Here is a 12,535-nt window from a genome sequence, read left to right as displayed (position 1 = left end):
GCAGCCTTGAACCCAGGGACCCGAACAGGAGAACTGCCCATCTAGTCCTGTCCTGGGGCTATCCTAAATTACACCTCAATTTGGAGATAAGCGTTCTTATTGAAATCGGGGATTTCAGCACATACTTCAAGTTCAAGAGGGGAATTTATGGAAAATTAGTCAAGCTACTTATGTTGATGAGTCTTCCTGGTGAAGAAAGGAACAGCATATTTGATTTCCCCACCCCCTCCCAGGAATTAAATTGTAGAGTGATAGATTGCTAATTACAAGTTAAGATTTGTGCTTTTTACTATTATGGTTAATTTGACTGAATACGGGGCACTGAATCCCTTTAGTTGGGCTTCTAAAGCAAAGCACCTAACTCATTTTTGGCATGAGAGCGACTTCACATTCAGAGGTCTTCAGCTCCCATTGGCTTAAGTTACTTTACATTGCTTATTCTTAGACCTTTAAGTATTCAGTTGCCTAAATGATTTTTACCATATCTGAAACATTTTGTCTTTAATTAGCAAGGGCAAAAAAAAAAAAAAAGATGCTGCTCTGTGAAAACTTACCATTTATAAAGAGTGAGTGATGCCCCTCATCTGTGGAACACTTTGTATGCGCACATTGAGGACAGCGCTAGTCACACTGAAGGTTAGGCAGGATTGGAGCTATAGTTGCTACAACCAAGTGATTAGAAAGAGAAATAGGTATTTTTGTAGTTGCTGGCTTTGTAGGTTTGACATGGTCTTTTCCATCATTTGCTTTCGGTCGTTGACCAGTGGGTTTCACTTCTTGCTTGTAAGAGTAACTGGAAAAAACGTCTTTGAAGTACGAAAACATTTTTATAAAGTTTTTGTAAAGATCCAGAAACTATAAAAAAAATGGTCTGGATCGCAGGAGAATATGAAATAACTGAAAAAATTTCAACTGTTGTTTTGAAATTGACTCAATTTCAAGTTCACAGGGTCCTTTTAATCTCTCAGACAAATCTCTCTCGAACAGAAACAGCAGATAAATGTGAGCCTGCAGCATTTTAACTTTATCAGATTAGATCAATTGAATGCTGCTTCAGTACAGGATGTAATCAAGTATTACAGCTATGCTCTTCCCAGGAACTCCTTATTTTCTTTTTTTTCCCCTATCTTTAATTTGAAGTTCAGTAGCTTTCTTTTTTTTTTTTTTTTTTTTTTTCCTTCAGATCACAGCTCTGATGTTGATGTACAGCACCCACATCCTATCTCCCTTTTGTTTTGAGTATATGTTTTTGTGTTAACACTGTAATCCTTAGGTTTCTGTAGATACTCAGCATTGTAATATACCATCCACCTTATAACACCTTTGGCAGTGTTTTTTAAGTTCTTACTTAAAAGGTGATAGTTATTTGTATGCCTTAGTACCAGAATAATATACATATAAATTACAATATTCTGAAATTGTGGCGTCAATGATTCAAGGACACTGAAAAATTATTTCAGACTTAATTTATGGTACGTAAGGATATTTAACCACTGAAACTGTTTTGCTGGGCGCTGAGGTAACCTGGATGTCTCAAAGTCAAGCAGGAAGGTCTGTCTATAAGAAATATAGGTAGGAAGCAGTTCAGGGACATTCTGTAGGCTTTGCAGGATAGGACATCAGACTGGATGACGACAATAGTCCTTTCTTGCCTTATGACCTACATAAGGTATTACGTTTTAAGAACTCTCTTGTTTTTCCCCTGAGACAGACTACAAAGATCATGCTGAGCTGAGTAACAGGGGGAGATTGCAATCTGGTTACCGCTGCAGTTATGTGTTCTGCTTTCAGTGGCTGGAAAGTCCTTGACGTGCAGCAGTCCTACCTACAGTTTCACTGTGGTTTCTACAGCTGATGAGGGATTGTCTTGAACTTTTCTGATGTGATACTAGAACATGCATGTTACTCATAATGAATATAACGCTATAGATGTGCTGGGAACGTTACAGCAGGGAAAGGCTTGTTTAGTGAGGGATAAAATGAAAATAACTTTTTAAAAACCTCCCTCTTGAAAAGTTAATTGTAGTAGTGGTGGTGACATGTAGCATTCAACACAATCATTTTTATTTTCATATTACTTTGTGAAAGTTACATAGGGATCCCTGCATTTTCGCACTGCTGCTAAGTGGTGAAAATGGTGAAGCAGTGATTATTCTGCATCTCTGTATTGTTTCAGTCCGGAAGGGATTACAATTTGGAAATGGGAGGAAGCATGAGTGACCCATGTTTTGTATTTTAGAAACTGCCACTTGTAAAATGCACATTCATACGGTATTATACGGTTAGCTAGCAGGCAGTGAGTAATGAGAGAATTTTTGCACACCTGTTCTTCCTGGAACAGCTTTTTCATAGTTGGGATTTTTTTTTTTTGCTTTTAGCAGTCAATAGGAAGACAGGGAGGGCGTGCGTTGTGCATATGCAGTGTTTCAGATGTGATGGAATGGGTTCAAGAGAGGGGTTAACTGGAGTGAAGGAAGCTAGCAGGACTTATTAATGTGGTGAAATTGTGGCAATCCCTGGTTATCAGCTTTATCAACAATATAACCTTAAGAATTCAGTTCATCACTGATTCATCACTTTAATATTTATCGTGATCCTTTAATACCTTGGTTGATTAGATCTATAAGCTGCTGTTATACAAAGAACTTTGCCCAAGGCAAATTAGAAGAAAAATTAGTGGAGGAGGGAAAAAAAACCCAACATTGATAAAAGGATTAATTAAGTGAATTGGAAGGGAAGGTAATGTTTGCTTTTCTGAAAGTGGGGTAATTTTATATTCAGCATAATTTGAAAGTGGTGTGTAACGGATAACTGACTTAAAGTATTACTTCTGAGGAAAGAAAACAAAGTTCTAAATAATATATAATGCAAATAACTTACCAATATGGTAAGTTATTAGTAATTTTAGGTTTGTTTTTGAGGCATTACTTGACATCACAATTTTAAAAACCTATTAAAAGTGTGTGGTGATTAGAAACTATAACGGGAAAAAAAGGCTTGTAGTCCTCTAGTTGGCTTTACTAAGACACACAGTTTATCCTAGTTCAGTCCTGCAAAATCTTAGGTGGGGATTTAGCGTATATCCTCGTGTACGCTGAAGGGAAATATTTACTGGACTGAGTAATATGTTGATTTAGCAGTTGATTTAGCATACTGAACTAAGAAAATACCTATAAATATAAACTTAATTCACTTTAAAATCTCTGCCTGAAAAGTTATTGTAATGAGGCCATTTGTATTTCATGAGGAAATGCATATATATTTCTCCTATGTAAGTTTGATTGTACTTAGCTGGCGGAAAATACTCAACTGGAATCATTAATTATTCCATTAAAAAACCCCAAACAATCCACCTCACATTTTTTTATATTTATTTACAGATCTGCAATTATGTTGGACCTGCAAAAGTAATCGTCCAGTTAGTTACTAATGGGAAATATGTCCACTTACATGCTCACAGCTTGGTGGGTAAGTTTTGTGAAGACGGAGTGTGCACAGTTAATGCAGGACCTAAAGATATGGTTGTAGGGTAAGTCTGTCAACTCACTTGTAAAGCTGGGCTAAGTGAGAGAGAATCAAGCATAAACACTGTAAGAAACAATACGAAAATACTACTAAGAGGCAGCTAAGGGGAGCACTAGTCTTGACACTCTGATCTGTGTTTTGTTTGTGTCTTAAATAGAAAAAGAAATGGGATTTCTGTTTACCTTTGTAGAATTTGCCCTAAGCAGGCTAAATAGGTTTAAGCAAACAATTTTCACTTAGAATTTGTAAAGTTTCAATCTCTTGGTGTGCAGTCCAAATTTATATTGTAAGCTCATTCTTTAAAATGTAAGTAGTTTTGATCAAAGAGAAGGGACTAAAATTACTGAAGAAAAGCTTTTGTTACCATTTTGATTGGTATTTTACTTTTGCTGAAGTCTGCCAATAGGAATACAACGAAGAGAAAAGGATTAAGAAAATAGGGTTAGTAAATTTGAAATTAATGCAAGACACGTATAAACATGAAAATACTAAATTAGGCAAACTTTTTAAGTTTAAAGCAGTAAGATTATAGTGAAATTGTAGTCGGTCTGTTCTTGTTTAATTTAAAAGAATAATTGTTTATATCAGTAAATGGAGCTGAGGCTCCTGTCTACGTTTTCAGGCTTAGATCAGGTTTCATGCTGGCTGTGAGTTTTAGTTCTGTGATCTCAAGAATGTCTTTGTTGGTGAAGAAGATGAAGTTTAAAAAGCTGAGAAGGTTGCGAGAGAGAGATTCTTTTAAACTGTTCACTTTTGATGTCCGAGCCCAGTGCACTAACTTTACCAAGCACAACAATTTAAATAGCTTTATTTGAAACGCTCCTTTTCATCTTGAAAAGTTTGGCTCATTTCCTAACCTGTCTTGTTTTTTCATCAGATGTTTAGAAACAGCCCTCCTATCCTCAGTTGACCCACATGAAAATTGAGTTATTGTCTTGTTTTTATACTTCCAGATCTAATTGATTTTTAAATGTGCCAGGAGATTTTTACAAAAGCAGATCTTGTACTATAGAAGTTCTCATTCAAATAGATACCTGAAGTGTCTTGCTGAATGTCCAGAGCCTTGCTTAAAACGTTTCCTTTGGAAAATGTTGCACTGTTTTTAGCTTCTCAGTTTGCTCTCCAAATCATTTTGAATGGATGGAGCTTATTCTGAGTAGTCGCTCTGCATAACAGCCATATAGAATGACATATTCATGTCATTGCCAAGACAGAGCAAACAAAGTGTGAGAACCAGATTTTCAAATGTTTTGTAAGGTGCTTCCACAGTGTAAGTGGGAAAATCCCACTACTTATGCCATGGGAAAATCCCGTGCACCCATACGATCGTTGCCATGTAATGGCACACATTTAACGTGTTTTGTAAGCTTGGCTGAATCTTTCTTGCTGGAAAATTTGCCCTCAAGAATTAATAGTGCCTAAGTAAGCCTACAGAGCCCTTCCATTGACTTTGGTTGTGTAACTGCCTCTGGTAAGAGAGAGTGCCTGCAGCAGGTTTGGCATAAAGCATTAAGAAAATGTTTCACTCGATCAAAATTCAACAGGTTTGCAAATCTTGGAATACTTCATGTCACAAAGAAGAAAGTGTTTGAAACTCTGGAAACACGAATGATAGATGCTTGCAAAAAAGGATACAACCCAGGACTCTTGGTGCATCCTGAACTTGGCTATCTGCAGGCAGAAGGATGTGGAGACAGACAGCTAACTGGTATGTGAAAATGATGGCCTGGTTTTAGTAGGTCTTTTACTAAAAGGAGAGTTAGCTTCTGAAAACAGATTGTTAGCCAGAAAAAGGCCTTGGGTGGGTAAACAGCCTATGGCTTTGTGCTTTAAGAGGTGGTGTGTTGTTGCCGTGTTTTAGTGAATCTGAAAGAAAGTGGTTTTGCTGTCAACATACAAATGAGAATACAGCAACTTCCTTCCATAGGTGCCTGTACCCACCTCTGGACCTGTATTTTATTGCTCTTACCCTCTATAATAAGCTGATAAATAGAGTCATTTTGCATTATTGCTCCAAGATACGATATCTTTAAGTAGATTAGAGTCCTTTTGAGAATACCTGGTTTATTCAGCTGCGTTTCACCCATATCCTTGTAAAACCTGTGGTCTGTGTTGCTTTCAGGCACTGTATAGAGGGGTCGGCCTTCTCTTTATCACTCTTAATACCAGGCATGCAAATGTCCTTAGTGGTGACCTTTGTCCTTTTCACAACCTTTATTAATTGAGAGCAGAAAATAGTAATTTTCTGCCTGTATCTTAATTATATACCTTATCTTAAATAACATCTGATGCACAAACTGCAAGACGAATGCAGTTTATTGTGAATAGCTGGTCCTCTCTGCTTAAAAAGAGAGAAGCTGATGGATGCTAAACAAAAAGGAAAACGTTTCTTCGCTATTGCTGCCTTTTGATAGTAACGTTTGGAAATGCTCTCTCTGTTTCATTATGGATCCCCTACCCCTTGTGCTAATTCATCTGTCTACTTATTGGTTCCAGAACGAGAAAGAGAAATTATTCGCCAGGCAGCAGTACAGCAGACTAAAGAAATGGATCTCAGTGTGGTGCGCCTTATGTTTACAGCCTTTCTCCCTGACAGTAATGGTAGTTTCACACGGAAACTTGATCCTGTTATATCAGATGCAATCTATGACAGCAGTAAGTATATTTGGCTTTAATTATTTTTTAATAAGGGGTGAGCTTTTGTACATACAAAAATGGTATGTAGGTACCGCTAAACGTAGACTCACCTCATCCTGCTGCTTGCCTGTTATTTGATCAATAACAAGTAAGTAGCCTGTGGATAATTGGCCCCATGTCTATCCAAGTAGACATGGTGTCATTCTGGTTTTTAATAGATAGTGATGTAAGCTATGAAGGAAGATTTTATTTTGCTCTTAGCATGTTTAATCCTGCCACTTTTAGTATGAGGATTTTGTAAATTCTTGTTACGTTCATAAGAAGTACTTGAATTTTGCAGTTTTCAGTTGCCTTCTGTGACAAAGCCTTGTCCCACAAGATGTGAGGGAAAAATTACTTTGCTTCAATCCTGTTGAGAATTTGACACCTTTCAGTTTTTGCTGGCTGTCTGCTTGTCCTTGTTTTCTAAGATTAACACAACCAGAGTTCTCAATCCATTTCCTTTAGACCTGTCGGTATTTTTTATACTTCTGTTACATCTCTCTGTCTTTTTTCTAAGTGTATCTTTTCACTTCATGTTTTCTGTTGTACTTTTCAATTATACTTACTCATCTTATCTGAACCCTTTCTGCTGCCTGAGTTTTCCTCCCTGTAGCTGTGGATTACCATGTTCCTGATAGTTATGCTGCAATGACTCAGAAAAAGTACCATTTTTTAACTTTGCGCAACAGTCATGTCCATATCATCGCCTTTTAAGAACAAAGTCTAGATGAAAAGGTATTAAATGCAATTGTTTTAGTATCGTCTGTTGCTTGCTTTTAATTGGGAAATGTAGTGATGTAGCACAGCCATTTTGCATATATTCACTGAATGAAAAAAAGTGATGTCTGCTCTTCTTATGGCACGTGACCTGTGCTTTCTGGATGAGAAAACACAATCTTTTCATCTGGAGGCTGAGGTGATTTACCAAGCAGTGTCTTTAAGGAATCCTGATTTTTCATTAGAAACGATTACAGATTCCATTTGTTTTCATTACTCTATCACACCTGCATAATGATAGAGATTATTTGTAAAGCAAAGAGAAGGACAAAGCATCAACAGAGGTAGAGCATGTATCAAGCCATACATATAAAAACAATTGAAGTGAGTCTGACCATCAAAATTTTGACTCCAATGAAGGAGATGAATGGAGGGGAAATTTTGTATGCATGTTTCTGCTGTTTTAAGTTGCTACATAGAGGTCAGTTACTAGTTTCTGAGCTCCCAAGGTAAATTCTTGGTTGTTAGCTCCAAAATATTTTTCTTGGTTTTTGTTTTTTTCTAATACTCTTCATCAGCACCATTCAAGCCTATTCTACAGAGGCAAGACAGCTTGTGGTAGCATAACTGTCTGTCACTGCAGCTTTTACTTATCAGATGATAGTTCTGTCTCGAGGACCAATTGGTATCCATTGATGCCTCTACTAAGATCCATGGAGGTGGGCTTTCTGATCACAGTCCAGTATGTTGGCCAAGGACTGACAATGCTTTCAAGTAAGCCAGAGTGTAAAGCAAAACATTGCATATTGCATTCAAAGAGTGAGCTACAGGGAACAGCTCTGAAGAGTGTCGTGCTGTCAAGAAAGCAGGGAAGAAAAAATTATGTTCTATTGCAATGCACTCGTCACAAAGTTAGTACTAGTGCGGAGTGCTGGATGCAGTTCACTGCTCTGCTACTCAATAATTGTGCTGGAATGGCCAGTGCCTTATTTTATAGTTCACAGTTCAATCAAAGCTTAAAGAATACAAGGTTATGCCTTTCAGATGAAAAACTGTTGATTTATTCATGTTTAAAAAAACATAGGCAAATTTAGGTAAGTTGTATTGGAGGTTTGTCTTTTAATTGCATTTCTGTGTTGTGCTTGGTTGTATTGTTTTTTTAAAAAATCTAAAACTGTTACAAAGGTAAGCATGGGGTTTTTTTATTTTTTCCTTTCAATAGAAGCTCCCAATGCCTCCAACTTAAAAATTGTAAGAATGGACAGGACAGCAGGGTGTGTAACAGGAGGGGAAGAGATTTACCTTCTCTGTGACAAGGTTCAGAAAGGTAAGTCCTGAGTATTGTAAGGCATGCCAGGATTTTCATCTGGAGTACACATGAAGCTTGCTGTGCTGCTTTAGCAATCTCCTGCTCCGATAGCGCAGCACTCGGCCTTTCCAGAAGTCAGGCCAGCTGTCCAGAAAATGAATAAATCAAAATAGTCGGTTGCAAAGCAAATTCAGCTTGTTGCCTCTACAGAGACCATATGATCATCTTTGTTGTTCTCAAATTTCTGCCCTTGCCCATGTTCTGGGGTTTTTGTGGGTGGTGGGTCCTGGGTGGTTTGACTCCATTAACCAACACCTGCTCTGAATTATTCTAAAGTTTCTGATTTATTATTAAGTTCCTGATTATAAAGAGTAAGTATGAGCATTCTCATATTAACCACCGAAGGGAACTGAATATATTCAGCACTGGTGCTAGTAACTTCATTTTTATGTATATGCTAATAGTAGAGATTACTCGGTCTAAACAGATACTTCTCACAGTCTCATTTCGATAAACTCTGCTCATGGCTAGGAATGTGTCAGGATTGGACAGTGTGAATTTGGATGCTTTGATTTTGGCTAGGAAGATAATGGTTAACGTGGTTGGTTGTAGTTCTGGGGCTAAACTAAAAAGAAAAAAATGGGAGTGAGGGAAATCCTTTGAATTTTTCAGCTGTAGGTAATACCTGGGAGTCCATGGTGTAGATTGCATAGTGGAGCGGGTGCCCTGTTCTCACTTGTTTGGAATCAGTCCCTGCACATGCTGATAAAATCTCGTTGATGTTTTCCGTTAATACAGGCTGTCCTTTTCCACCTCTCTTTCTTGAAAATATTCTTCTACCACTCAGGAAAGAGAGAGGGCTTTTGGGCCCTTGAAAAAACTATTTTCCTTCGGTAGTGTATGTACCCTCTGCTGTCAGGATTGACATGAAACATAACTCATGTGCACAAAATAAATAAATAAATGTCTGACTCAGTGGAAGCCCTGAGGTGGGGTTTCCCCTCAGCTGGATTGGGGTTTCCCCTGACCTCATTGCTCTCAGAAACCTCCTGCCTGAAGGAACCTGAGCATGCAGGACAGCAGGACTGGAAGTGGTGGTTCAGTCTTGAGACTAGCAGGTGGTGGATCAGAGGAAGGAGTCTGTCTGCTCCAAAAGCCTGTCCTACATCAGTAACCCTAAGAGAGAATAGGCTTTTTCTAGGGGTTTTTTTTCTCACCAGGAGTGCTGGGGAAGGAATATGCTAGTGTGATATTTCCTGGCTTCTCCTAAAAATATAAATAAATAAATACAAAGAGAATGAAAGAAAATTTGTTTAGAGGAGCATGTTTCTGGCCCTTGCTGTGTTTGAGGGGCGAGGGACATGCTGCTCGCTCACACCCTTGCCGTCTCTCTGAGCTGCAGCTCCAAAGTGGCACTCTGCCAGCAGTAAGCGGAACTTGAACTGTGGCACTTCAGGTTTTGCTACAGTTTTTTTGAACTGAAACCGTTGAAGGAGAGAGGGTGGTTTCTACGTTTCACACTTCAAGTTCTCCCCTCCTTACATGTTTGTTCCAAATAAAGCTCTGGAATGTTTTATAGCCCTAGAATAGGAAGAGGTAGTCAACATAGTTCTCCTTTTACTGAGAGCAACTTCAGTGAAGTCATTAGAATTAGACTGGTCTAAAACTGATGTAAAATATAGGCTATTTATGATGTTTTCATAAAATGGGTAAAGGTAATTCAGGTATTATTCCTGTAATATTACCATCTAGCCAAAATGTAACTGTTTTGTTTTTTATCTGAAATAAACTTAGCCAAAGGTTAAACAAATGCAGAAACACCCCAAAGAGTGTCTCTTTCACTCTTTGCAGATGATATTCAGATACGTTTCTATGAAGAGGATGAGAATGGTAGTGTATGGGAAGGCTTTGGAGACTTTTCTCCTACAGATGTACATAGACAGGTAAGTAACAGAGCATTTGTCACTTGTTAATGATTTTCTCATCTCTGTAAACTAGGATTGTGTTATAATTAGTAAATTAGGTGGAAGTATATGTATCCCATACTAACCTCTTCTTTTGTTGGTTACTTCCTAATAATAATAATATGACCTTAACCGCTCTTTAAAGGCATACATTAGGTAACTAGGCAGGTTAGGAATACGGTGCGAGGAAATTGGGAGATGGACCCATTGCTTTAACATGCACCAGTGTAAATTGGGATAGGATATATAAAAAGCTCTCAGAGCTCCTGTGAAGACACTGAGAAAGCTACAGAACAGATGCTCAATGGTGAAGGGACACACAATGTGTACACAAACATAGGTGATGTCGTGATACTTTGCGTGTCAGTTCTGCCTTTCCTGAAAGGCTTTAGGACTCTGACTGAAAAGTGCAACTGAAAACTAAAATCAAGTTTATTATTGTAGCAGCTTTTTGCAAAGAATTTTTGCCTCATAAGCCATGAATCAACTCCTACAAAATAACACAAAGGTAAAAGCAAAGTTGTCAAAACCCATGATGTGCTTATCATTGTTTCCTTCGCAGTTTGCTATTGTGTTCAAAACACCCAAGTATCGAGATGTCAATATCACAAAGCCAGCATCTGTATTTGTACAGCTGCGTCGGAAATCTGATCTAGAAACAAGCGAACCAAAGCCTTTTCTTTACTATCCGGAAATCAAAGGTAATTAAACCTGTTTTATATATTGGAAACAGAAACTGCAGGGTCTCTAGAAATGCTTTTAATAAGATAGGACTTGTTTTTGTAGTTGCTGTTTTTAGAAAATAGGGTATTTGCCTCTTTGGTTTGTGCAGAGCTAATATGAAAAGTGGTAGCTCTGTAATGGGTTTGTAGGCTTTTTGTTGGACTGGTAGGCAGTAAATCCATGAATATTTTCCTAGTAAGGCTTACTCCCTGCAAGTTTCCTATATGCACACATGCCTGTCCATACAGTAGATGGCACTCTCTTCCTCTGAGTTTCTGCAAAAGAGTATCTGAGGACATTTTACTGTCAGTGCTTTCTTCTGAAACCTTAAACCGAAGACTGGTTGGTGTCTGGCGGAAGAAGTACGTATTTTGCAGTTCTCTCCTTTTACCATCACAGCTCTCAATTTCACTGGTGTTTTTGAATTTTCCAATTGCCTGTACTCGTTAAGTAAGCCCAAGACACTTCTTGAGAGCATGTAAAGTGCTGTTTCAATCTCTTGTGTTAAAATGTTAGTCACTTAGCAGAAGTAGAATGGCATCAGACCTGCTTCCTAAGTTGTTAGTGAAAAGAAGTTTAACTAGCAGATCTGTGCCCTTTAAAGACTACATTTGAAATGTTTGATGTGAATGGCAGCAGCAATCATGATTTTAAAGATCAGTAATGTTAATGATACGGAAATGCCTTGAGGCCCAAGTCAGAATCGGTGTTTCATTGTACTAAGACAGTAATCTTTCTGTTTAACAGTTTACTTGCCTGCAGGTTATGCTATTAAGTTCTAATCTTGTGCATTTTCAGTGCCTAACTTAGAGCTGTGTTGAAATCAATACCCTGTCAAACTCTCTAAAATATGTGTGCATCAGTGGTAATGGAGTAAGGACAGCTGAGGAGAGAGAGGTGGTGGTTGATGTCCAAGTGAATCTACTTTATACCTATTATAATAAAATAGCGGAAAGCATGCAATCACAAAAACTTGCAGTTTATGCTTATCACAGTTTATGCTATCACAAAAACTTGCAGTTTATGCTTATCAGTAATGATTTCAGGAATTTCCTGCACAAGTTTCATGGAAAGTGAAATGTACAACTGCAGAGCAAAGTTGCCAGATTTGAAGCAAACCTCTTTTATGTGCCTCTTAATGGAGTAAAATTAATTCAATATTGCTATGTGCATTTTTGGATCCCTTACACAATCTAATCATGCAATTACCATTTAGGGACTGTTTTTTCCCCTTGTTGCAAGTGTTCACACAAACTTAGATGTGTGTATGTGGATTTTTGTTTGTTTGTCTGACTAGATTGCTCTCTAGAGTTTTCTCTCCTCATCAGTGTGAGTATGCCTGGTGCATGCATGCATACATACTTACAGATCATGTATGCCTGGAAATAATGCACTTGTACTTTTCAGTATACTGTTTCATATATTCAGCTGTCTCATTTGTTGTGCTGACTGATGTGCCTGTGCATGAAATTTTTTTGTCATGGCTGTTGAAAACTACTAGATTGTTCAATGAAGGAAGGATATTTTGTTCTTTCCTCAAAAGTTCTACTGGATTTTAACCCCTGTAATGTTTGTATCCCTATTTTTGTAGTTCTTGTCATGACATTTTCACTTTCCC

At 37.9% G+C, this 12,535-nt stretch overlaps 1 protein-coding gene across 4 annotated transcripts in view; it reads left to right on the top strand.

Annotated features, from left to right (window-relative positions):
* The window catches only part of NFKB1 (nuclear factor kappa B subunit 1), a 60,298-nt gene that overhangs the window by 28,527 nt on the left and 19,236 nt on the right, over positions 1-12,535 (top strand). For all 4 annotated transcript variants that reach the window (XM_075751519.1, XM_075751518.1, XM_075751517.1 and 1 more), the window contains exons 6-11: positions 3,381-3,529; positions 5,070-5,233; positions 6,022-6,180; positions 8,144-8,248; positions 10,082-10,173; positions 10,757-10,895. In XM_075751519.1, the coding sequence (XP_075607634.1) occupies positions 3,381-3,529; positions 5,070-5,233; positions 6,022-6,180; positions 8,144-8,248; positions 10,082-10,173; positions 10,757-10,895 (808 nt within the window). The remainder of the gene's footprint in view (positions 1-3,380; positions 3,530-5,069; positions 5,234-6,021; positions 6,181-8,143; positions 8,249-10,081; positions 10,174-10,756; positions 10,896-12,535) is intronic.

Source organism: Balearica regulorum, chromosome 4 (genome assembly GCF_011004875.1).
Source record: "Balearica regulorum gibbericeps isolate bBalReg1 chromosome 4, bBalReg1.pri, whole genome shotgun sequence".
In the NCBI taxonomy this organism is placed as follows: Eukaryota; Metazoa; Chordata; class Aves; order Gruiformes; family Gruidae; genus Balearica; species Balearica regulorum.
The sequence above is the reverse complement of the archived record's forward strand: the minus strand, read 5'-3'. Positions and strand labels throughout refer to the sequence as shown.